Genomic DNA, 25,712 nt, shown 5'->3' on the forward strand with positions numbered 1-25,712 from the left:
CACAGGTTTGACCCTGGTCAGGGAAGGTCCCACGTGCCCTGGGACGACTGGACCCTGAGCTGTGGGAGGCCAGGTGAACAGAGCCGGGGCTTTGGGGCAGAAGCCTCTGTAGCGAGGCCTGTGCGCACCAACCCTGCTCTGAAGTCTGTCCTTGTGGCCCAGCAGGTTCCCTGGATCCTGGGGCTGAGACGGGTTAGCTTTACTCCTCATTCTCTGACATTTGTTCTCCTTCCCCCTTCAAGGAACCTCATACTGGTCAGAATGGCCATACTGAAAAGTCTATGACTTTGAGGATGCTCCGGGACTTAGTGATGGACAGGGAAGCCTGGCTTCCAGTCCATGGGGTCACAAAATTCGGACATGACTGAGCAACTGAACTGAACTGAACTGAACAAACAATAAATGCTGGAGAGACTGTGGAGAAAAGGGAACCCTCCCACACTGTTGGTGGGAATGTAAATTGATACACACACAATGGAGAAAGGTATGGAGATTCCTTTCAAAACTAAAAACAGGGCTACCATGTGGTGGTGATTCAGTTACTAAGTCCTGTCCAACTTTTTGCCACCCAAGGGACTGTTGCTCACCAGACTCCGTCCATGGAGTTCTCCAGGCAAGAATACTGAAGTGGGTTGCCATTTCCTTCTCCAGGGGATCTTCCTGACCCAGGGATTAAACCCAGGTCTCCTGCATTGCAGGCAGGTTCAGAGCTACCATATGATACAGCAATCCCACTCCTGGGCATATATCCAGAGGTGACAGGTGATGAAGAGAGAGAAACTGAGAGGTTAGGATTGACACATACTCACTACTATACTTAAAATAGATAACCAACAAAGACTTATTTCTGTGGCATAGGAAAGTCTGCTCAATATTCTGTAATAGCATAAATGGGAAAAGAATTTGTAAAAAAACTAGTCACATGTATGTGTGTAATTGAATCACTTTGCTGTACACCTGAAACTAACACACACTGTTCATCAACCATATACTCCAGTACACAATAAAAATTTTAATTAATTAAAAATAATAAATATTGATATTAAGTATCTTCTCACGTGTCATTGGGCCATGTGTAAGTCTTCTTTGGAGAAATGTCTATTTAGATCTTCTGCCCATTCTTTGATTGGGTTCCCTGTCTTTATTATTGAGTTATAAGAGCTTTTCATATATTTGGAGATTAAGCCCTTGTTATCTGCAAGGGTGACATCATTTGCAAATATTTTCTCCCATTCAGTAGTTTGCCTTTTTTGTTTTGTTTATGGTTTCCTAGCTGTGCAAAAGTATGTAAGCTTGATGAAGACCCATTTATTTATTGCTTTTGCTCATCTTTTTGTTTTCTGATTCTACCAGAGTAGAATCCATCTGGAATTGGCCTTCTTTCAGGAACTTTAATTTCCCCTGAATGGTTGCTGGGACCAAGAGAAAATTGGTTTTTTTTTTTTTTTTTTGAATGACAAATAATGCTGGATCATTATAACCTATGTAATTTTCAAAGTTTGTACAATTATATATTTTAAAAAAAAGGAGGGGCAAACAAGCTGTAGAATTATACAGAATCCTTCTTCAAAATGCATTGGCATTGACATTTGAAGGAATAATAAACAAATGGGACTGAAGCAAACTTGCAGAGTGATGAACTGGCCTAATTTCAACACTTCTGTGTCTCTGGGACTCAGAAAACCCGAGGAGAGGGAGAGAGATGAGAGAAGGGCAGGTCAGTGGAAGGGTCAGGACACAGACGACCTTTATCAGTTAAGTTTGCCACCTGAACTGGCACCGGAAACAGTAACTGGGCTGGCTGAAAAGCTCCTTCAAGTTTTCCTAACATGGTGTGGAGAACCCTGAGGAAACTCAGTACAGTGCAAGGTCAGTGATCATCCAAGGCAAGCTCAAGGTGGGGAAGGAGGAAGCCCTGAGCTCTCCCCTCCATGACCTTCTTGCCAGAGATTCTTCCCTGACCTCTGATCAATTTCTATTAATTAGGGAGACCAAAATGACAAAATGATCTAACTAAGAAGATTCTGGCCATCAGTCCAAGCACAGCTCAATTGGGAAGAGGCGGCGGCAACAGCCCTTGCGGCGGCGAGTGGGGCGGGGCAGAGACCAGAACGGAAGCGGCTTCACCGGGTGACGCCGGCGCCGGCCCGGCCCGCCCCGGGGTTGGCCTCCGCTCAGAGGATCTGCCGGCTGCCAGAGAAGTGCAGAACGTGCCCCCGAGGAAAGGATCCGCTCACCTGACCTGGCATCCTCCTCTCGTGCAAAATTGAGATCCAGGTGGCAAAGGGAGAGATGGGTGGCCCCGAGACCTGCCTTGGCTTCCTGGTCCTGCTTCTGATTGTCTGGTTCAGCGGGACGCCCGGCGGTGAGCTCGGGGATGAAGCTGCGGGGGGGTGCGGGGCGCGTGGAAGTTGGGTGAGTTACGACCTGAACAGGGGTGGTGACGGCGCGGGGGTTCGCGAAACTCCTTGCGGGGTGGCGCCGCGGCCGCCTCCTCTTTCCCTTCCCTTGGCCCCTTTGCGCCTCGGTGGCTCCCCCGGGCTACTTGCCGGCTCTCGGGGCAGAAGCGGTGCCTTGGGTGAAGCAGTAATGCGGGGAGTTTGGGAGGTGACGCTAGGAGAAGACGGGGCCAGGACGCTACAGGGAATGCTGTTGAGGCCCCTCAGGGCCCAGCCCGCCCCTTGGGAAGTGGGAGTCCTGGAGCCCGGCGGGCTGGGACCCGTCTGCCTCCAGGCGGGAAGGGACCCAGAAAAGCCGCGAAAAGCAAAAAGTTTGCGATCTGCGCACAGAGCCCTTTCTGGTCCCTACTGCTGTCGGCCCTTGAAGGACCAGCGCTCTATATCACCGATCAGTTAACACCTGCAGGGCGGCCGGGCGAGGAGAGCTCCGCGGCCATCCTGGGGCCTGGGCGGGGGTGACCGGCGGCGAGTGACCGGGCTTCTCTTGGGCGGTGGAGGCTGGAGCTCTGAACGGACGGATGTGCGGGCCGGTCTCCCGGGGACGCGCATCCGAAAGGCCGCCGCCGGTACCGCTCGGGTCCGCTAGGCTGCCTGCCGCCCCGGCGCCCCCTGTCCCCGGAACTCCCACGCACTGTATCAGTGTTTGGGCTCGAGCTGTCGTGTCCTGGCAAAGTAGATTCTGAAGTTATGATACTAAATATAGCTCAACTTGACAGTAACTTCAGAAAGCTTCACAGTCTTAGAGCTGCGATCCAGAAATTGAGGAAGTAAAACTTCAGCCTTGGACAAAACGACCAGCAGAGGAGCCCATTTATGATCCTGTACATGCAGCTCCAGCCGTGTCTACACGTGTGTTTTATATCAGCCTAGGGATTTGCTGTCCAGGTATATTTCTTGTAGTACTAGTATTAGCTGTTTTGCATCTTCATAGTGTGAAAAGGATTGAATTGGAAGATAGCATCAGCGCCAGCAGTAGTTCCCAAGGCCTGTCTCAGTCCCAGTCCTACCGAGATGCCTCAGTATGTGAGAGGCAACACACCCAACAATACAACTCCCATCTCCAGTTATCCTCCCTTGTGGGTAGAGGAGTAGGACTTGAGAAGCGTCACTCTTTTGGAGGCCAAAGCTAAGGTGAATGATATCAAAGTATCTAACCAGGGAGAGGAACTCAAAAGATGTACTCTAAGAAGGTACCTTTTGGTGTACTTTCCATGGGGATTATGTAGATGAAAAAGATCCAGATAAAGAGCAACAAGCATTTGTAAAGACAGTTAGAGATCAAGCTTCTGAAATTCAGGTGACAACAATGCTCCCTGAAAGTTGTAAGCTACGAGATCTTCATCACAAAAATCTTCCTATTACCCATGTGTGAACAGAAGAAGGGGAAAAGCCCATGGTGGATTGCCTTACATGAACTTGGGGGATCTTAAATTATTTTTATGACAGTGCAAATATGTAGAGGCCAATAGTCCACAGGCAACTTCTCAATAAAAGCTAGTTCACATGGCTGCTCATATTGCCTGTGGAATGAGCTACCTGGTCAGAAGGAAGTCATCCACAAAGACCTGGCTCCTAGGAGCTCTGTCATTGAATAACTTCAGGTTAAGAGCAAAGCCAGTCCCTCTCCAGAGTTTTGTTCCCCATGGACTCTCACTGTCTGGGGAACAGCAAAAACACGGATCGATGGATGGCTTTTGAAAGTCTGGTTAACAATGAGTTCTCCAGCCTTCCCTGGTGATCCAGTGGCTAAGACTCCACACTCCCAATGCAGGGGCCTGGGTTCCATCCCTGTGGGGGAACTGGATCCTGCATGCCACAGCTAAGAAGTCAGCATGCTGCTACTAAAGAGCCCACGTGTTTATGACTCTGGCCAAACACCCTAAGTGGACATCTACCCGTTTGATGTGGCCGAGTACCTGAAAGAGGGTTACCAAATAGCCCAGCCTATCAACTGTCCTGATGAACCATTTATGTGATGGCTTGTGCTGGGCCTTCGATCCAGAGGAGTTGTGCAGTTCCAGCAAAGGGCCTGGTGTCTCACAGAGGTCCATGCAGCCCTGGGGGCCTGTGTCTGACTCTCCTCTTACAGTCCCCCAGTGTCAGGAGGAATGTGCCTGTCAAGGCCCACTTGGAGCCAGCTAGTCACATGCATCACCCAGCATCAGAGAAGCAGATTTGTCTTTCAGAACACTGAGCTTTAGGAATGCTTTAGCGTCTGAACTTTCTAAGACAGACTTACTAGTGTGGAATGCTTTCTCAATATCACTTTTATTAGCTTGAACTGAAAATGTTTGTATAAATTTTTTACACATAGTTGCCTTTGTGGTATAGGTATATTCTTACAAAATATTTTTAAAATTGTTTAAACACACATATTTGAACTAACAATCTTACTACCAACTGTTTTTTATTTTCTTAACTTCTAAAGATAATGCACGTGATTCACCTTTAGAATTTTGCTTTCTTTCACTAGTTTTGGGAATGATTTGTTTTCAACATGCAGTACTTTTTCTTAGGAAAGTAAAAACCGTCCAGCAGTTATGGGCTAATGTCCCCTCTGCTTTGCTGCAGAATAGCTACCTTGGTCCAAAGTCCCATAGGGGAAGCCACAGGTGTGAGCAGAGGATAGTGGCCACATAACAACTCTAGTGTCACATCTAGGCCAGCTGCTGGTGGGTCTTATTTGTTCCCTGTGGCCCTGCTTATGCCAAAACACATAATCACTTCTATCCTATGATGGCTGGTCTAGCTGAACTAATGATTAGGGGTTAATGAGCCCACATCATGATGGGCAACTCTGACATTCCATGACCAGAGACCTCATCTCTGCCAGGCCCCAGGACCACACCAGGAGCCACATTTAAATGGTGTGACTTTCCCCACTGCAAGTGACATGGCCTAGCTTCAGGACACTCGGGGTCTGTGTTGTGAGCCTTCAAGTAGAAAATGGCACGTAGCACCTTTCTGACCAGAGATACCTCTGATGTCACGGGTTCTGCCGGGTCATCTGCCCAGGAAGCAGCTCCAGCCATGCTCACCGTTCACCAATTGTGACTGCTTTTGTGCTGGGACAGCAGATTGCAGCAGAGACCTAGGGTCTGCGAAGCCTAAAATATTTCTTATGTACTATTACAGGAAACCTATGGCCACAGTGGTAATTAACTGGAGCTCCTGAAGGCCTCTAGAGGTTGTACCTTGGTTACTTGTCTCTGTATTTCCTCCAGGATATTGTGTACATGTACCATTGGGGGTGGGGAGGTAGGGTCTGAAGTCTGAATCTGGAGTTCACTAATACAGTAGCCTTCACCCCACGTTGATTTACTAGCTACTCAGGTCTCCATGCATGTCACAAGACCAGGGCATGTGAAATGACCGCTGTGTGGTCTGTGGACCCGGTGATAACCACTGTAAGAAGAACCTGGAGTGCTGTCCATTGATGGCTGAGAAGTCAGAGCATCGCTTCAACAACTGGGGGACCATGATGATGCTCTGGTTCCTGTGCCTGATATTAGAAACACACTAGGTGCAGTGTGAATGTGAGAGTAGTTTCTGCTTCTGCAGGTTCACTTACCCCAGTAAATAACCATGTGGCTCTTTCGGAAAGAATGGAAGGACTTTTGCACTAGATGTGGTGATGAAAGGGCCCTCCTCTATAGAACATGGCTTCTTTCTCTCGTGATACCTTCTGAGAAGTGGCTCAGATCTGGAAAATGGGCCTGGATCAGATGTTTTGTAGGGATGGCTGCCTTTGGCTTCCTGATCATCCAGCCCTGTGTGCTGCCACTCTTTAATTCTTTCAATGGTACAGTTTGAATCTAGGTTCTGCCCATCTGTTTGCCTTTAGGATCGCCCTGTGCTATGAGCCAGCATCATATTCTCTGCAGTCAGGCCCTGGCTGGCACTGAGACTCTCTAATCACTTTGACCCCTGCACCTACTTTCTGCTGACCCTGAGCATCCCCACCTGGAATCTGATTTTTCCACAACTTCCATCCCTGTTCCTGATAGAAGCCCACAGGAACACCATGTCCTACCACCATCCCTGATCTTCTGCAAAAGTCGTCCTTGAGCTATTGGAGATGCTTCTCATCCACGCTTTCCTCTCGGGCTCCATAGAGTCCATCAGGCTTTCCCATGGAGCTGGTGGACTGCACTCACTCCTGCCCTTTCACACCATGTCCGCCCTGGCAGAGTCACTTCTCTGAGCCTTGGATCCCCTCCTCTACCACCTGCCTCGGAAGTTCTGGACTTTCTCTTTCATGCCATGTGGGCCAGGCCTTTCTCCAGGCTTCCAAGTCCCATCCTAGTGGGAGATCAGCAGCATCTCCCTGGCCTTGCTAAGCCAAGTGACCCATAATTATAAACTCTCCCTTCTCCAGCTTTGGGTTCTGTGCTCATCCTCCCCACCCACACCCCCCACTGGCTGTGATCCGCTTCCTCAGGAACAGCCCCCTTACCCTCTGCATCTCCCACAGACACTCAGAGAGAACCTGACATCCTCTGGGTTTGGGCCTTTCCTTTTGAACCAGCCTGGCCCATCCCTGGAAACATATGTGTGGCTTAGTGCCATGTGCAGAGCTTGTGAGCAGAGTGGAAATGGGGCGTCTCCAGGGCTGTGGGGTTTCTTGCCTGCCTGAGGCTTCGTCGTCTTCCTCAGTCGTGCCTGGTGAGGGGTGGGGGGCAGACGGGGGTCCTGCTCTGTCAGCCCAGCCTGCAGCCTTCCTCTGCTGTCACAGCCCTGGGGGAGGAGGCCCACGGGTCTTCTTCTCCCACCCTCACCCTCTCTGTGGTTTGCCTTCACAGATGCTCACTCTCTGTCCTATAACTTCAACATCGATCCTCAGCCCAGACCTGGACAGCCATGGTGTGAAGTTCAAGGCCAGGTGGACGGAGAGGTTTTTCTGTCCTATGATTGTGGTCATGCTAAGATCATATTCACAAGTATATTGGCAGAAGAAATGAAAACCGTAAAGGCCTGGGAAACACAGATAGAAACACTCAGAGATATCAGGGACCATCTGCGTGACTTTACACTGGAGAAACCCACGGTCACGGGTAAGTTAGAAAGTCCAAGTACAGGAGGAGCAGATCGGGGCTTAAAAGTGCAGTTGGATGTTGGTCCTTCCCTACTCGTCCAGTGGAAAGAGCAGCTGCTGCATGAGAGACCAGGGCCAGATCAGCTGGGCCCAGGGGACGTGGACCCAGGGGAGGTGGACCCAGGGGCAAAGAATATGTCAAGCCCAGAGGCTGAGCTCTTTCTTTCCCATGGTGGGAGCAGACCCTCTCACCCTGCAGGCCAGGATGACATGTCGCTGTGAGGATGACAGACACATCAGTGGATCCTGGCAGTTTGGCTTGAATGGAATAATGAGCCTCCACTTTGATTCGGAGAATGGACACTGGAGAGTGGATCACCCTGGAGGCAGATGGATGAAAGAGAAGTGGGAGAATGACAGAGATGTGACCGACTTCCTGAAGAAGATGTCAATGGGAGACTGTCAGTCCTGGATTCAGGCTTTCATGGTGTGCTGGGAGAAAATGTTGAAGACCTCGGGTAAGTGAGAAGGGAGGAGAAAGTGACAGTCCCCTCATGGTGACATGGACCCTGTGTGTGTGTGTGTGTGTGTGTGTGTGTGTGTGTTTGAGAACGTGATCTATTGGAGTTGAGTTGTCCTGAGAGAACAATGACCCGTGGATGCTCTGTCATCCTCCTTTCTCTTTCACCTCCTGACGTCGCTCCTCAGAGCACAGGCCTTTGGACAACTGAAGATGGATTTTTGCTGATCCCAAACCTGTAGACATCTTTTTGATTTCTGGGATTTATTTCTCACTCTTTCCAGAATCTTCTTTTAAATGTCAGCAATCTTCCTTCTGGAAATCTGTCAATACCACCTCTGCTGTCAGCTCCTGAGGACTCCATCCTCATGTCACCGTCTCTGAGTCACAGCAGGACTGAGTGGCTGTGTTGGAAACCTTGCTTCCCCATTAGCTGTCAGAGCCCCGTAAGGACTGGGCTCCTCCCTTCCCCCCATCTCCCCTGAGGATCTATCACTGTGGCCTCCATGTGATGGGTGCAAACTGTCTGCACAGTAGGGGTACCTGAGTCAGGGGGGCTGAGGATGCATCTGCCGAGTTTGGGGTCTGGACAAGGGCATCACTCTTACTCTCCTTGCAGCATCACCGACCATGGGCCCCTCTGCAGTCCAGCCCACGGCCACAGCCACCAAGTCTAAAGCCTGGATCCTCCCCGTGCTCCTCACCAGTTTCATCATAACTGTCTTCGTGGGCTGTGTCCTTTACAGGAACAGGTACTGAGGGCAGAATCCAGTGGGAAGGCAGGGGCACAAGACATGGTGTGAGGAGGAGAAAGATAAATCCAAGCCAACCCCTGCCCCTCACTGACCCTCCTCATCCTGGAAATGAGCAGGTGGATAAGACCTCATGTCACCTGAGAGCAGAACTGGGACGAGCTCGGCCCTGAGTTCTGAGAGTCCCCACTGTCAGGTGACATTGTGAAAAGGGAGGGGCCCTCACTAGGCTGAGGGCCTATTGATGCTGAAAGGGTTGAGCCACGTCCCCTGACTGAGCACAGACCGCGGGCTGGCAGGGCCCAGGGTGGGTGGTGTGAGAACAGCAGGCGCTCAGGGCGAGGGCAGGACTCCCGGGGCTGAGAGCAGCATGGGGGCTCCACATGACGTGTCAGCGGGGAGGGGACCCACCCAGGGGCCAAGATGAGAGGGGCCGGGCTCTCATCCCAGGAGGAAGGGCAGGAGGCCTTTGCAGACCCAGCTCCAAAGGCCTGTTCTCGCAGGAAGTGGCTTGGGCCAAGCAGGCAAGGCAGGAGCCCCACAGCAGAGACTGTGGGAAGGGGCGAGGCCAGGCCTGTGCTCCTGGGGCAGCAGCAGTTCTGACTCAGCCTGTGGCCTGCCCGTCACCAGCCTCCTGGGGACCCAGAGCCTCCATCACTGAGCGGCCCTGCCTTGAGCAGAGGTCCTGGGGATGGTGGGCCTGAGCTGGGGTGGAGGCGCCCAGCTGGGCGGGACCAGGAAGAGATGGGGGGCAGGGACCTGGTCCTGAGAGCTGTGTGTGCTGCTGGCTCAGAGGCTGGAGGGGAGCGAAGGAAGGAGGTTTGCCTGCAGCCCCCCAGGGCTGTCAGGAGGCAAGGCCCCTCCTCCGGGACCTGGTCCCTGGTCCTTTAGGCCCCCCTCGGGGGGGATCCGGACCTGAGTAAAGGGAGCAGATTGATTCCTCACTGGCTCCAGTCCTGAGCCTGAGCAGGGGGTGTCAGGGCCTGGGGTAGGGGTGGGAGTGAAGGACATAGGAGCCCCTATTGAGGGTGGGGCTTGGGAGGCTGGGGAGGGGCAGCCCCAGGAAAGTGACGGGATTCCTTAGCCTCCTGGACCAATACCTCTTTCTTTTCTGCAGGAGATGCTGCTCCCATCAAGCCCCTGACACATTCTCTGTCGGCCTCAGGACTCAGTCTTTGCTTGGCCGCCTTTGTTCTACTGACCACTTCAGAGCCAGGAGATCAGACCAGTATGCGGAGCCTGCCTTCCAGTTGTGCTGACCCAGATGCTCATTGTCTTCTGACAGGTCATATGGTGAACAGGCTTCTCAGTCTCTTTTTTTCTTCCCATCCTCTTTTGCCTCTTTCTCTTGGTGCTAAGTGATGGAATCCCTGCACTGAAATATTCAACTTGCTGAATAAGAAATCTCCTCAAACAGGACACTTTCTTCTTCTAGTTTGGGAAAATGAGACTCTTCTCTGTATGGCAATCTCAGTGTTGCAAATGGTGATAGTGGAAGAAAAATACCATCTGCTATTACAGGACTCAGGGATCCTTTCTACGTTCAGAGAAACATCTTCAGAGTATTTTCAACAGAACAAAATATTATGTCTGAATGTCTCTTTTAGTCATTTTATTTCATATAGTAATATTTAAGTCAGTATTTCACTATTACAAAAAATATAAATACTTCAAGCTTCTTTTTCTAATCAAGGAGGGAACTCAGGACATTTCACCGTTTTTCCACCTTCTGGGATTAAACAGAACTGATGATTGAGCTACATTTATTGTGGAAGCGAAGAATAAAAAGAAAGCTCTTAAAGTAACATGCAGTCTAGCTCTCGATCCCAACCGTATCCTGATAACCTGGATCCAAAGATATATTCTGGAACTTGAGCAATAAAATCGTTGTTTATTTCATCGAGATCTGCACCCTCAGTGGTGACTCTGCTGTGTTCCTCTATGCCTCCCCCTCTGCAAGGAGGAGCCAGACTTTACCACATAAACTATGTCTGTTTTGAAAAGTAGGTTTATTTCCCCATTGATTGAGATTCATATTCAGAATAAATAATGAATTACTACAAATAAAGAAGATAAATTGTAACTTTTTGGCCACTGATTGAGCGGTTCACATATCGTGAATTGTTGTTCAGTCGTTAAGTCGTGTCCAACTCTTTGCGGCCACATGGTTGCAGCAGATGAGGCTTCCCTGTCTCTCAGTATCTCGAAGAGTACTGTCAGACTCATCTCCATTGAGTCAGTGATGCCATCCAACCATCTCATCCTCTGTTGCCCCCTTCTCCTCCTGCCCTCAAGCTTTCCCAGCATCAGGGTCTTTTCCAATGACTTGGCCCTTCACATCAGGAATCAAAGTATTGGAGTTTCATCTTCAGCTTCAGTCCTACCAATGAATATTCAGGGTTGATTTCCTTTAGGATGGACTGGTTTCATCTCCTTGCAGTCCAAGGGAATCTCAAGAGTCCTATGTAGCACTACAATTCAAAAGCATCAGTTCTTTAGCACTCAGCCTTCTTTACGGTCCAACTCTCACGTGCATCACTACTGGAAAATCCATAGCTTTGACTGGACAAACATTTACTGGCAAAGTGATGTCTTTGCACTGCACATCCTACTCAGCATCTTTCTTTTTTCTTCTCAAACCAATTTTATCGCTTGACCTTGATGGTCAGTTTTGCTTGCTTATCATGCATGTGTTCACTAGAGGACCATTTTGATTTCCTTTAAGTACTTTTCCTTTGCTTTCACAACTTGACCAACTGTTTGATGCTAAAGGCCTGGCTTCTGGCCTGTCTTGGCTTTTGACATGCCTTTTTCCAAAGCTTAACTAGTTCTACTCTTGGATTTAAACTGAAAGATGTGTGATTCTTCCCCTCACTCAGACATGTAGAGGCCACTGTAAAATTATTTTTTTCTTTTCTTTAGCTTTTCTTCCAAGGAGCAAGCATCTTTTCATTTCTTAATTAAAATTAATTTTCATTTAATGGCTGCAGTCACCTTCCACAGTGCTTTGGGAGGTCAAGAAAATAAAATCTGCCTCTTTTTCCACTATTTCCCATATTATTGCCATGAAGTGATGGCCCCGGATGCCAAAATCGTAGTTTTTCGAAATTGAGTTTTAAGTCAGCATTTTCACTCTGTTCCTTCACCTTCTGTCAGAGGCTTTTTAGATCCTCTTCACTTTCTGCCATTCGGTTGCTATCATCTGCACATCTGAGGTTATTTGTCCAGGCAAACTTGATTCCAGTTTGGGATTCATCCAGCCCAGCATTTCACACAATGTACTCTGCATAGAATTTGAATAAGGAGAGTGACAACATACAGCCTTAACTTGCTCCATTTTTGAGCCAGTCCATTGTTCCATGTCTTGTTCTGACTATTGCTTTGTGTCCTGCATATAGGCTTCTCAGGAGACAGGTAAGCTGGTCCCGTATTCCCATCTCTTTAAGAATTTTCCACAGTTTGTTGTGATCCACACAGTCAAAGGCTCTTGCATAGTCAATGAAGCAGAAGTAGATGTTTTCTGGAATTGCCTTACCTTTTCTGTAATCCAGCAGGTGTTACCAATTTGACCTCTGCTTCCTCTGCATTTTTAAATCCAGCTTATACATCTGGGAATTCTTGCTTCACATACCGCTGAAGCCTAGCTTGAAGGATTTGGGGCATGACCTTGCTGTGAGATGTGTATACTGCTATGGTAGCTTGAACATGAAAACTGACCATTTCCAGTCCTGTGACCATTGTGGAGTTTTCCAAATATTGAGTGCCTATTCAGTGCAGCATTTTAAGAGCATCATCTTTTAGGATTTTAAATCATTCACCTGGAATTCCATCACCTCCACTAGCTTTGTTCTTAGTAATTCTCCCTAAGGCCCACTTGATTTCACACTCCAAAATATCTAGCTCTAAATGAGTGACCACACCACCATGGTTATCGGGGTGATTAAAATCTTTTTTTGTATACTTCTTCTGTCTATTTTTGCCACCCCTTTTTCATCTCTTCTGCTTCTGTTAAGTTCTTGCTGTTTCTGTCCTTTATTGTGTCCATCTTTGCATGAAATATTCCCATGGTATCTCCAATTTTCTTGAAGAGATCTCTAGTCTTTCCCTTTCTATTGTTTTCCTCTATTTGCACTGATCATCTAGGAAGTCTTTCTTATCTCTCCTTGCTATTCTTGGGCATTCTGCATTCAGATAGATAGATCTTTCCTTTTCTCCTTTTCCTTTCGCATCTCTTCTTTTCTCAGCTATTTGTAAGGCCTCCTCAGACAACCATTTTGCCTTCTTGCATTTCTTTTTCCTGGGGATGGTTTTGGTCAGCACTTTCTGTATGACGTCATGAACCTGCATCCATAGTTCTTCAGGCGCTCTGTGTACCAGATATAATGCTTTGAAGCTATTTGGCACTTCCACTGTATAATAGAAGAGATTTGATTCAGGTCATAGCTGAATGGCCTAGTGGTTTTTCCTACTTTCTTCAATTTAAGTCTGAATTTTACCATAAGGAGCTCATGATCTGAGCCACAGTCAGCTCCCGGTCTTGCTTTTGCTAACTATATAGAGGTTCTCCACCTTTGGCTACAAGGAATATAATCTGTCTGACGTCAGTATTGACCATCTGGTGATGTCCATGTGTAGAGTCATCTCTTGTTTTGTTGGAAGAGTGTTTTTCCTAGGACTAGCGTGTTCTCTTGGCAAAACTCAAATAACCTTTTCCTTCCTTCATTTTATACGCCTAGGCCAAACTTGCCTGTTCCTCCTGGAATCTCTTGACTTCCTACTTTTTCATTCCATTCCCCTATGATGAAAAGGACATCTTTTTTTGGTGTTAGTTCTAGAAGGTCATGTAGGTCTTCACAGAAGTGTAAACCTGTGAAAGGTTTGAACATATCCTGAATAATCAACCTGATAAAAAAAACTGCTGGGATATCCTCACAGATTGATATCAATGACAGCCTTTTTAATAAATCAGGATCAAGGGGTACCAGAAATGCAATAACAGGGATTTTCTCACATCATTTGTAGGAGAAAAATTGAATAATGTCCTGAGATGTCTATTTCACTGTATCTCAACGGTAGATCATTCACTCATCCTACTCCACAATCAACCCAGTGTTAGTTCCAAATGGAAAATGTGGACCAAAAGCCATGTAGATACAGCAAAACCTCAGAGATAGTTCAGCTTGGGTTCCAGACCAGAGAAATAAATTGAATATCATAATAAAGAGAATCAATCAAACTTTCATTTCCCACTTTGTATATAGCTTTGTTGACACTGTCTGAAGTCTGTTAAGTGTGCAATAGCTTTATGACTAGATAAATAATATACAGAGTTTAACAATGCTGTGTTTCTAAAATAAAGTTGTTTGAGCATCATCTGTGCCTTCATGAGGTAACATGTTTTTGCCAGTGGAGGGTCTTGTCTCAGTGCCTATGTCTGCTGACTGATCAGGGAGGTGGTTGCTGAAGGTTGGGGTGGGCAGGGCAATTTCTGAAAAGAGGACAACAATGAGGTTTTCCACATCCTATGACTCTTCTTTTCACAGATTTATCCGTAGCATGCAGTACTCTTTACCAGTGTTGGCATCCATGAAAATAACATGGATCTCATTGTACTTCTCCATCAGGCTCTTGGATGCTTTGTCAATCAGCAGTAATATTTTGAAAGGAATCTTTCTTTCTGAGCAATAGATCGCCATTGTGGACTTGAAATATTTGGCCACCAATGTTGTAAACAGATAGGCTGTCATCCAGGCTTCATTGTTTCATTTACGGAGCACAGCCAGAACAAATTCAGCCTAATTCTAAAGGGCCTTAGAATTTTCCAAGTGATAAATGACCATCGACTTCCAGTAATCTGCTGCATTAGTCCTTATCAAGAGAATCAGCCTGTTCTTGGAATCTTTGAAGCCAGGCATTGACTACTCCTCTCCAGGTATCAAAGTCCTGGTGGGCATCTTCTTCCAATAGGTGGCCCTTTTGTCTGCACTGCAAATGTCTAACTTAGTATGGTCACCTTCATAGATTATCTCAGCTATATCTCTTGGATAACTTGTGGCAGCTTCTCTGTCAGGTCTTGTACTACACTCTGCACTTTATTTTATGGAGATGGCTTCTTTCCATAAGCTTCATGAACCAACCCCCTGCTATCTTCAAATTTTTCTTCTGCAGCTTTTTCACCTCTCTTAGCCTTCATAGAAATTAAGAGAGTTAGGGCTTTGATCTCAACTAGGCTTTGGTCTCAGAAAATATTGTTGCTGGTTGTATCTTCTATCCAGACCTGCAAAACTTTCTTCATATCAGCAATAAGGATGTTTTACATTCTCAGAAACAGACTCCCATATTTAAAGAGTGAACTTTCAGTTGCTGGGGGAAGGAAGCAGAAAGGGATAGTTAGGGAGTTTGGGAAGGTCATGTACATGCTGCTCTACTTAAAATGGATAACCATCAAGGACCTATATATGGCATATGGTGTGTCTGTGTGTGCACACTCTGTGTGTGTCCAACTCTGTCCTCATGGACTGTACCCTGCCAGCTCCTCTGTCCATGGAATTTTCCAGCAAGAATACTGGAGTGGGTTGGCCTTTCCTTCTCCAGGGATTTTCCCAGTGCAGAGATCAAACCCACAACTCTGTTCAGTGTTATGTGGCTGCCTGTCAGGAGCGGAGTGTAGGGAGAATGGATACATGTATGTACATGGCTGAGTCCCTTAGCTGTTCACCTGAAACTATCCCAACACTATTTGTTAATCAGCTACACCCAATAAAGCATAAAGTCTTTTAAAACTAGACTGTTTTTTAGTTGAGTATTTGGAGCAAATTCTGGGAAAAAGATGAAAAAGAGATGAAAAACCCAACTGCCACTTTTGAAGAGCCCAGAGGAAAAGCAGCATATCTCACGGGCCCCCAGCACACAACACTTAAGGGATCAGCAGGTCACCTAAGCCACCCCTCTGACTGACCCCTGGGCACACCCCTCCCCTCACCCCATAGAAGGAACCAGCTCGCCCCACCACCTTGGGGAGCAAGCAAGGAAGGAACCTGTCATTTGTTCTCGCTCCCCTATGGTGCAGCAAGAGCCCCAATAAAGCCTTGCCTCAATTTCTTTTGATTAAGAAATTTGATTTATTTCTATTGTCTCTCCTCTGATAGATTAAGGAGTCCAAGAGCCTGGTGTGTAACAATTTGGGGACAAGAGACACATGTGGCCTGGGAGGAGGACTGGACACAGGCTTGGGTGGGGAAGCAACTTTGTGGGTTCAGGTGATGGATGTGTCAGGGGAAGACTCTCATGCATAGGCCTGGGGAACAGGGGCCTGGGTTTAATCTCTGGCAAGAGGCAACACGGGGACCATGTAGCTCCAGTGGAGGAGTCTGGTGAAGAGGCAAGTGACTGGGAGAACAGGAGAAAGAGGGACAGTGTTAGAGTCCTGGTCAGGGCAGCCAGGTGGGGGACAACGGGCCTCTCTGGACAGGCCTGGCCACCCCCACCCGTGCGTTCTCCCGGCACCTGGACACAGAGTAGACCCCAGATGGGAGTAGAATCAACCGGGAGGTGATTTTAATGAGTGTTGACAACGAGCCTCCCTAAAAGAACATGAAACTCCACCTGATTGCTCTTGCTACTTCCTTAATATTCTGCTCGCATCCATTTCCAAATCTAGAAAGAGGGAAGCCAGCCTCACTCAGTGACAAGACATGAAATGGAGCACTGCCCGTGTTGAGGGGTCAGCGCGACCCTCCGAGGTCAGGGCTCAGTCACCCCTGAAGCTAGTCAAGCCCAAGAGCCCCGAAATAACAGAGATGGATCCCTCTGTCACAGACGTTGATCTCTCAATGTCATTGATAAACCTCTATGTCATAGATAGACCACTTCCCAAGAATTAGGAGGTCTTGTCAGTCCCAAAGAGTGATAGATCATCTCACTCATCATCAGCGGATAGCCCTGAGATGTGAACGTGAGATGTTCAGTGCTGGCTGGATGCTGCATAAAAGTAAATTTTGAGGAGGAGGAAAATGGATCACACAGGCTACCAGTGTAGAACAAGCAGCCGGAAGAGCCCGCCAGGTGGCGCCCGGTGGCAGCGCTGGATCCCGGTCTCCACCGGGAACCTGGAAATTCAGGTTCTGGCCTCAGTCCTCAAACTCTTTCTAATGAACAGTCACTTTGGCCCACAAAAGGTCTAGGACTACTCTGGGACAAAAACGACTAGAAAACATATTGCTGATGACACTGCAATGAAGGGCTGTCTCCAGGCCCTTTCAAGAGATCCGCAGAGTTCTTTGGTGTGGGTAGCTGTGGGGTGGTGGGTGGCGTGGAAATCTTGAGTCTTTTAAGAAGAGCAGGGCTTCCCTCCAACCTTAGTCGGTCAAGCCTCTGCCTGCAACGTAAGAGATCGGGCTTCGATCCTAGGGTCAGGAAGATCCGAAGAAGGAGGCCATGGCGACCCACTGAAGGACTCTTGCCTGGAGAATCCCCACGGTCAGAAGAGCCCGGCGGGCTACAGTCCACGTGGTCGCAAGAGTCGGACACGACTGAGGGACACCACCACAGGAAGACTGCAGGCGGGGATGGGAGGAAAGTTGAGGGGCCAGAAGGATTCGGAGGAGAAAAGAAACGCTGAGGGACAGGAGGAGACAGGAGTCAGTCAGGAGGGGGCGGCTGGGTGGGGCCAGGCGAGGCTTCGGACTCCGGAGAAGGAGGCCCCGGTTCCCCGGAACTGTCCGGGCGTCACCTGAGGAGGAAGGGGGCGGGGTGACCCGGCGGGGAAGTGGTGGGAATGGACGCGAGGGCAGGGCGGCCTCTCATATAAATAGCTCCGCTCTCCCAGCGAAGTCAGATCAAAGACCTTCCACGTGTTGATGGCCACGACCACTGACTCCGTAGCGCGTCTTAGTTTGGCGGCCCTGCTTCTACTCGGGTCTCTCTGGTTCTGCACGGCGCCAGGCGGTGAGTTCGGGGATTAACCTACCGGGAGCGGACGCGGGGCCTTAAGACCCCGAGAGGGACGCGGGTGTCCGCCGGGTTCGGGAACCTGCGCCGGGCCGCCTCCTGCTTTTAGACTCCGCGCGCTCCTTTCCCGCTGCGCTCCTGCTCCTCCGCCCCCACTCCCGGGCTGGTTGCCGTCTCCCGGCCCTCCCAATCCCTGTATGTAAAAGACACGATCTGGGTGAAAAAGAAATCCCAGCAGGAAGGGAGGGGAAGCAGGGAGAAGTGGGAGCCAGGGCGGCCGCAAGAAGTGCTGCTGCAATCCCCGGGCCGCCCCTCGGGGATTCGGATCCGTTGGAGTCCGTGCAGGACAGGTCGCGGCCGCTCCCGAGGGACCGAACCCACGGGGTGCGGGGGAAGGCGGGGTGCAGTCTGACCAGTTGCGTTGGGCGGAGGGTGGGAGCGGGAGATGGGCAGGGGTCTAGGTGGAGTCCGCAACCTGGGTGGGGAGTGGGCGGGCAGTGCGGGAGGGAGGGGCGGGGAGATGGGTGGAGTCTGTCCTAGGAAGCCTCCTTAGAGTCCTGCTTGGTTACAACACTATTCTTTCCATATCCCTCCCCATCCCAAGAACCTCAGGGCCTCCAACAACTTCCCATCTGTGAAGGGACCCTAAACCTGCCCTCTGTCAACTGGCACCCTATCCTCTTGCCTGAGAATTCACCCCAGCAGAAGCCTCCCAGCCTGGCCCCCAGGACATAAAGCAGGAGAGCTAGGAAAAGAGTTTCCCAAAGTATCTGACACAGGGCACCCCCACTTCTACCCTTCGGTCCCACATTCATATTCCCTAAGACCATGGACACAGCGGTCTATAATAGCCATTAGTTAAGACAGGAGTTGGAAAGGAAAAAAAGGACAGGAGTTGGAGAACCTTTTCTTCAAAAGACAGAGAGTAAATCTGTCAGTCTCCACAAGCCATTTGGTGTCTGTGTGGTTAATACATCTTCACATTTGTGCTAGAAGAGCAGGCAAAGATGACCTGAAAAACCAAAAGAACCGAGTGGCTGCGCTGGGTCACACCACAGTGATAGATGATTCATCCCCTAGGGATTCATCCAAGGGGTGCCTTAGCTTCCTGTTTATGAACCAGAAACTTACTCTGTCCTGTCTTGTAGGTTCTGGTTGGCATGAATGTGAAAGGAGTGTGGGTCCAGCAGATATGGGCTAATGTCCCCTGACCCCCTCTGCTCTAGAGTGGCTTCCTTGGTCCATGGAGATATAGGGGACACTGCCTGAAGTCTCAGGCATGAGCAGAGAATAGTGTGTGCATGCTAAGCCGCTTCAGTCATGTCCAACTCTTTGCAGCCCTATGGATTATAGCCCACCAGGGTCCTCTGTCCAAGAGATTCTCCAGGCAAGAACACCGGAATGGGTTGCTATGCCCTCCTCCATGGGATCTTCTCTCACCCAGGGATAGATCCCACATCTACTTCAGCTCCTATGTTGCAGGCGAATTCCTTACTGCCGAGCCACGGGGGCAGGCCCTGGAGAACAGTGGTCATACAACCATTCTGATGTCAGGCCTAGGCCACCCGCAGGTACATCTTATTTGTTCCCTGTGGCCCTGCTTATGCCAAACCACATGATCAATTCTATCCTATGATGGCTGGTCCATCTGAACTAATGTTTAGGGGTTGATGAGCCCAGATCATGATGGACAACTTTGACATTCCAGGACCAGAGGCCTCATCTCTACCAGCCCCCAGGACCATAGCAGGAGCCACATTTAAATGGTGTAGTATTCCCCACTGCACATCGCTTGGCCTTGCTTCAGGACATAAAGGGTCTGTGTTGTGAACCTCCAAGTAAAATGCCATATTCGGCACATAGAGCCTTTCTGACCACAGATACCTCTGACGTCACAGGTTCTGCTGGGTCATCTGCCCAAGAAGCAGGTCATCGTTCACCAATCGTCTGTGACTGCTTTTGTGCTAGGACAGCAGTTGTAACAGAAAACTATGGTCTACAGAGCCTGAATTATGTCATATGTACAATTATAGAAATCAATGGCTGCACTAGGAATTAAATGGAGATAGGATAGGGATGACACGCCTGCAGCCCTGGAGAGGTTGTAGGTTGGTACTCTAACATTTTCTCCAGAATATGACATTGTTCACACGTACTATTGGGGGATGAAAGTCAGTGTCAGAAGTGTGAACTTGGAAATTGCTTCTATGTTAGCCCTCACGGCAATTTACTATCTGTGAAGATTTTTCATTCATATTGCAAATGCAGTGGATGTGAAATGTGAATGAGAATGTGAAATGAGGATCAGTGAATGGGTGACATTCCTGTGAGCAGGATGTGGGAGAGTTGTGTATTCCTTACCACAGACCTCAGGCACCACAGTAATAACAGGCGGCCGTGGTGATGTTTCAGATTGCTGGACATGATGTCAGACCAACACTAGGTCCTTGTGAATATGGGGGTGGCTTCTCTGCCAAGTGTACACTTACCCCAGTCACTGACCATGTGGCTTCCAAAGGCCAGAAGGACCTGTGCACTTGCTGTGGTGATAAGAGGGCCCTCCTTGCTAATGCCTGGCATCTCTGTCTCTAGTAATGGATTCTGAATATAAGACCTGACTCAGTGCTGGAAACTGCACAGAGGATCTGGACATTTTGTTGGCATGTCAGCATTCAGCTTCCTGAACATCCAGTCTTGTGTTTGTCTCTGGTTTTGTTTTTTAATTTTTCCTTTCAATCGTGTAGTTTTTAACAGCGCTCACTGCTCATCCGTTTGCCTCTAGGGTTGCCCTGTGCTATGAGCCAGCATCACACTCTCTGCAGTCAGGCCTGGCTACACTGGGACTCTCTAGTCACTTTGACCACTGCATTTACTTTGTGTCTGAAATAGAGCACTCCCCCTGGCATCAGCTCTTTCCACCTTCTCCATCCTTACTCCTGCTGGAAGCCCACAGGTACACCATCTCCTCCCACCATTGATGACCTTCAGCAAGAGTCATCCTGGACCTGTTGGAGATGCTTCTCCTCCACTCTTTCCTCTTGGGCTCCACAGAACCTGGTGGCCTGCACACCTTCCTGCCCTTTCAAACCATGTCCGCCCTGGCAGATTCGCTTCTCTGAGCCTTTAATCCCCTCCTCTACCACCTGCCTCGGAAGTTCTGGATTTTCTCTTTCAAGCCAGGTGGGCCAGGCCTTTCTCCAGGCTTCCAAGACCCTTCCTAGTTGTAGATCAGCAGCATCTCCCTGGCCTTGCTAAGTCCTGTGACCCCTAATTGTGAATTCTCCTTTCTGCAGCTTTGGGTTCTGTGTTGGCCTTAGGAGCAGAGTGGAGATAATGTTATGAGCCTTCTCCACTTGCTCAGCCTGTAGGTGGTGTTGGGGGGCAGGGGGGCCTTCCTGCTCTGCCCACCCAGCCCTGCAGCTGTACTCTGCTCTCACATAAGTTGAGGGAGGAGGTAAAGGGTCTTCTTCTCCCAACTCTGCCCTCATCTGCGTTTTCCTTCACAGATCCTCACTCTCTTTGCTACAACTTCACCATCGATCCTCAGCCTAGTCCTGGAGAGCCATGGTGTGTGGTTCAAGGCCAGGTAGATGGGAATGTTTTTCTCTCCTATGACTGTGGTGGCGCCAAGATCCAATCCACAAGTCCATTGGGAGAGGAGGTGAAAACTACGCACACTTGGGAAACACAGACAGAAACACTGAGAGACATCGGGGACTTGCTCAAGTGGCGATTGTCTGACGTCATACCTGAGAAACACATGGCCAGAGGTGAGTTCAGTTCAGTTCAGGTCAGTCGCTCAGTCGTGTTCCACTGTTAGCGACGCCATGGACTGCAGCACGGCAGGGTTCCCGGTCCTTCACCAACTCCCAGAGCTTGCTCAAACTCATGTCCATCAAGCCAAACTCATGTCCATTGAGTCCAGGGATGAGTGAGCAAGTCCAAATACTGAAGGAGCACACTGGGGGCTTAGCTACATCCTTTGTTTATGGGTGAAAAATTCAACTGGATATTGGTCCTTCCCTAGTAGTCCAGTGGAAGAAGAGGGCCTTGGAGGAGAGAACAGGGCCTGATTAGCCAGGACCAGGGGAGGTGGACCAAGGTGAGGCAAGGAATTTGTCAAGTCTAGAGGCTGAGCTCTTTCTTTTCCTCGGTGGGTCAGGCCCTCTGACCCTGCAGGCCAGGATGACGTGCCAGTGGGAAGAGGATGGACACATCAGTGGATCCTGGCAGTTTGGCTTCAATGGCCAAATGTGGCTCCGCTTTGATTCAGAGAATGAACACTGGACAGTGGTTCATTCTGGAGGGAGGCGGATGAAAGAGAAGTGGGAGAATGACAGAGCTGTGACCGACTACTTGAAGAGGGTCTCCATGAGAGACTGTCGGGCCTGGCTTCAGGATTTTATGGTGCGCTGGGAGGAAATGTTGAAGAGCACAGGTGAGAGGAGCATAAGGACGTGGCAGTCCACGCAAGGTGATGTGAACCCACCGTCTGGGTGTGCGTGTGTGTGTCTGTGTGTGTGTGTGTTTTAGCAAAGTGATCCATCTAAAGTGAGCTGTTCCTGAAACATGGATGGCCCTAGAGAGTGTCATACTGAGTGATGTAAGTCAGAAAGAGAAGGAGAAATATCATATGACATGCCTTATATGTGGAATCTAAAAAGAAATAGTACAAAGGAACTTACAAAACAGATTCACAGACTTAGAAAACAAGCTTATGTGTACCCAGGGAAAGGGATAGTTAGGGACTTTGGGGAGGTCATGTACGCAGTGCTATATGTTAACGGATAACCAACAAGCTCCCACTGTATAGCACATGGAACTCTACTCAATGTTATGTGCCAGCCTGGATGGGAGAGGGGCTTAGGGGAGAAGGGGCACATGTATATCTATGGTTGGATCCCTTCGCGGTTCACCTGGAACTATCATAACGTTGTTAATCAGCTATACCCCAATACACAGTGGTTTTGGTGTTAAATAAAATAAAAGAATGTAAAAAGAGAAATAAATAAAGGGAGTTGTCCTGGGAGAACAATGTCCCGGGGATGCTCTGTCATCCTCCTTCCTCTTCCACCTCCTGACGTCTCTCCTCACAGCACAGGCCTTTGAACGAGTGAGTATGGATTTTTGCTGATGCCAAACCTGTAGACATCTTACTGATTTCTGGGATTTATTTCTCACTGTACCCTCTTTATGGAATCTTCTTTTAAATGTCCCCAATCCTCCTTCTGGAAATCTGTCAATACCACCTCTGCTGTCAGCTCCTGAGGACTCCATCCTCATGTCACCGTCTCTGATGTCACAGCAGGACTGAGTGGCTGTGTTGGAAACCTTGCTTCCCCATTAGCTGTCAGAGCCCTGTGAGGACTGGGCTCCTCCCTTCCCCCCATCTCACCTGGGGGTCTATCACTGCGGCCTCCATGTGATGGGTGTACACTGTCTGCACAGTAGGGGTACCTGAGTCAGGGGGCTGAGGAGGCATCTGCTGAGTTTGGGGTCTGGACAAGGGCTTGACTCTTACTCTCCTTGCAGCATCACCGACCACGGGCCCCCCTGCAGTCCAGCCCAGGGCTACAGCCATCGATCTCACCACAAGGATTGTCCTCGGGGTTCTCGCCAGTTTCTTCATAATGGGCATCATAGTAGCCTGGAGCCTTTACAAGAAGAGGTACTGAGGGCAGAATCCAGAGGGAATCAGGGGCACAGGGCCTGGTGTGAGGACGGGGAGGGAAATCCCGCAGGCTGAGTCAGAACTGCTGCTGCTCCAGGAGCACAGGCCTGGCCTCACGCCTTCCCACAGTCTCTCCTGTGGGGCTCCTGCCTTGCCTGCTTGGCCCACTTCCTGTGAGAATGGGCCTTTGGAGTTGGGTCTGCAAAGGCCTTCCCACCCCTTCCTCCTGGCATTGGGAATCCCATCCAACCCCTGCCCTTCACTGTACCTCCTCATCCTGGAAATGAGCCAGGTGAGTAAGACCTCATATAACCTGATAGCAAGAACTCAGACAGGCTCAGGCCTCAGTTCTGATGGCTCCTCACTGTCAGATGACAATGGGAAGTGGGGGGTGGCTGGGGTGCAGGAAGGCTGGGAACCTGTTGAAGTTGCAGAGACTGCTGTCTGGCAGGGCCCAGGGTGGGTGGTGTGAGAATGTGGGGGCTCCACATGACGTGTCAGTGAGGAGGGGACCCACCCAGGGGCCGAGATGAGAGGGGCCGGGCTCTCAGCCCAGGAGGAAGGGGTGGGAAGGCCTTTGCAGACCCAACTCCAAAGGCCTATTCTCACCGGAAGTGGCTTGGGCCAAGCAGGCAAGGCAGGAGCCCCACAGCAGAGACTGTGGGAAGGGGCGAGGCCAGGCCTGTGCTCCTGGGGCAGCAGCAGTTCTGACTCAGCCTGTGGCCTGCCCGTCACCAGCCTCCTGGGGACCCAGAGCCTCCATCACTGAGCGGCCCTGCCTTGAGCAGAGGTGCCTGGGGATGGTGGGCCTGAGCTGGGGTGGAGGCGCCCAGCTGGGCTGCACCAGGAAGAGATGGGGGGCAGGGACCCTGGTCCTGAGAGCTGTGTGTGCTGCTGCTCAGAGGCTGGAGGGGAGGGAAGGAAGGAGGTTTGCCTGCAGCCCCCCAGGGCTGTCAGGAAGCAAGGCCCCTCCTCCAGGGACCTGCTCCCTGGCCCTTTAGGCCCCCCTTGGGGAGGATCCGGACCTGAGTGAAGGGAGCAGATTGATTCGTCACTGGCTCCAGTCCTGAGCCTGAGCAGGGGGTGTCAGGGCCTGGGGTGACTCTGTGATGCAGGAAGGAAGGAGGAGGGGACAAGAAGCTGTTGGGCCTGGGGTGGGGGTGGGGGTGGGGGACATGGGAGCCCCTCAGTGAGGGCGGGGCTGGAGGTGGACTGGGAAGGAAAGTGACAGGATTTCCTCCGCCTCCTGGACCAAGGCCTCTTTCTTTTCTGCAGTAGACGGTGCTCCCAGGAAGCCCGACAGGTGCTCTGTCTGCCTTTCTTCTGCTCTTCACTTTAGATCCAGGAGATCAGACCCCATGGATCCTGAGTGTGTTTTCTGGTTACGATGACACATCATCTCATGAGCTTTATCACATTTGATGAAATCCTACTCAGCATCTCTTAAAAAAAATCGGAAGCAATTTATTTCACCACTTTCTCCTGGTGCTAAGCGATGGAATTTCTACACTGAAATGTCCAGGTACTTGAAGAAATCTCCACAAACAGGACATTTTTCATCGTATTCTAGTTTGTGGATAATTAGACTCTGCCTCGTGACCTCGTTCTTGCAAATGGTATTGCAAGAAAAATACCATCTGGTATTATAGGACTCAGGGATTCTTTCTGTGTCTGGAGAAATCACCTCAGCCTACTTTCAATAGAACAAAGTTTTATTTATGACTGTTCCCTTAATAATTTATTATGCTGAAAGTGCAAGTGTTAGTTGCTCAGTCCTGTCCGACTCTCTGCGACCCCGTGGACTGTAGCCCGCCAGGCTCTCTGTCCATGGGATGCTCCAGGCAAGAACACTGAAGTGGGTTGCTGTTTCCTTCTCCAGGGACCTCTCCAACTCAGGGATTGAACCCGCGTCTCCTGTGTCTCCTGCATTGACAGGTGGATTCCTTACCATCTGAGCCACTGGGGAAGCCCATTTATTATGCTGCTGCTATTTAAATCAAAATCTCAGTACTCCAGAAAACTTGAAGTATTTGTTTCTCTCTCATGAGAGAAGTCATGATATTTCACCATTTCTCCACCTTATGGGATTAAATGTAACTGGTGCTTCTGAGAAAACATGGTCTGAGCGGATGCTTGCACCCTGTGTTCATGGCAACGCTGTTCCCAGCAGCCAGGCCTGGAAGCCACCTCGTGTCCACTGACAGATGAGTGGAGAGAGAAGATGTGGACATATATCCAGTGCAATGTTACTCAGCGTCAAAAAGAATGAAATAACGCCATATGTAGCAACATGGATAGACCTGGAGATTGTCATATTGAGCAACAT

At 49.7% G+C, this 25,712-nt stretch overlaps 2 protein-coding genes and 1 pseudogene across 2 annotated transcripts; all 3 read left to right on the plus strand.

Annotated features, from left to right (window-relative positions):
• The first annotated feature begins 2,193 nt into the window (after nt 1-2,193).
• On the plus strand, nt 2,194-10,967 carry LOC122684463 (UL16-binding protein 3-like). Its single transcript, XM_043888581.1, has 5 exons — nt 2,194-2,365; nt 7,262-7,513; nt 7,737-8,012; nt 8,634-8,766; nt 9,884-10,967. Exons 1-5 carry the CDS (start codon nt 2,293-2,295, stop codon nt 10,023-10,025), a joined length of 876 nt encoding a protein of 291 aa, XP_043744516.1. The 5' UTR covers nt 2,194-2,292; the 3' UTR covers nt 10,026-10,967.
• Nucleotides 2,979-4,534, plus strand: LOC122684086 (annotated as a pseudogene).
• Nucleotides 10,968-17,395: 6,428 nt separating the features above from the next.
• LOC122684469 (UL16-binding protein 3-like) lies at nt 17,396-23,429 on the plus strand. Its single transcript, XM_043888590.1, has 4 exons — nt 17,396-17,712; nt 21,222-21,485; nt 21,878-22,153; nt 23,248-23,429. The coding sequence occupies exons 1-4, from the start codon at nt 17,625-17,627 to the stop codon at nt 23,388-23,390; spliced, it is 771 nt and encodes a 256-aa protein (XP_043744525.1). The 5' UTR covers nt 17,396-17,624; the 3' UTR covers nt 23,391-23,429.
• Nucleotides 23,430-25,712: the final 2,283 nt, after the last annotated feature.

The sequence above is a fragment of the Cervus elaphus genome, chromosome 26, assembly GCF_910594005.1.
Source record: "Cervus elaphus chromosome 26, mCerEla1.1, whole genome shotgun sequence".
NCBI classification, from domain to species: domain Eukaryota; kingdom Metazoa; phylum Chordata; class Mammalia; order Artiodactyla; family Cervidae; genus Cervus; species Cervus elaphus.

Excerpts from the sequence above, each read along its gene's own strand:
- LOC122684469 (XM_043888590.1), top strand. The coding sequence starts at position 17,625 with ATGGCCACGACCACTGACTCCGTAGCGCGTCTTAGTTTGGCGGCCCTG. Across the intron at positions 21,486-21,877 it reads TGAGAAACACATGGCCAGAG|GCCCTCTGACCCTGCAGGCC; the intron begins GTGAGTTCAGTT and ends TCGGTGGGTCAG. Across the intron at positions 22,154-23,247 it reads GGAAATGTTGAAGAGCACAG|CATCACCGACCACGGGCCCC; the intron begins GTGAGAGGAGCA and ends CTCTCCTTGCAG.
- LOC122684463 (XM_043888581.1), top strand. The coding sequence starts at position 2,293 with ATGGGTGGCCCCGAGACCTGCCTTGGCTTCCTGGTCCTGCTTCTGATT. Across the intron at positions 7,514-7,736 it reads GGAGAAACCCACGGTCACGG|ACCCTCTCACCCTGCAGGCC; the intron begins GTAAGTTAGAAA and ends TGGTGGGAGCAG. Across the intron at positions 8,767-9,883 it reads TGTGTCCTTTACAGGAACAG|GAGATGCTGCTCCCATCAAG; the intron begins GTACTGAGGGCA and ends TCTTTTCTGCAG.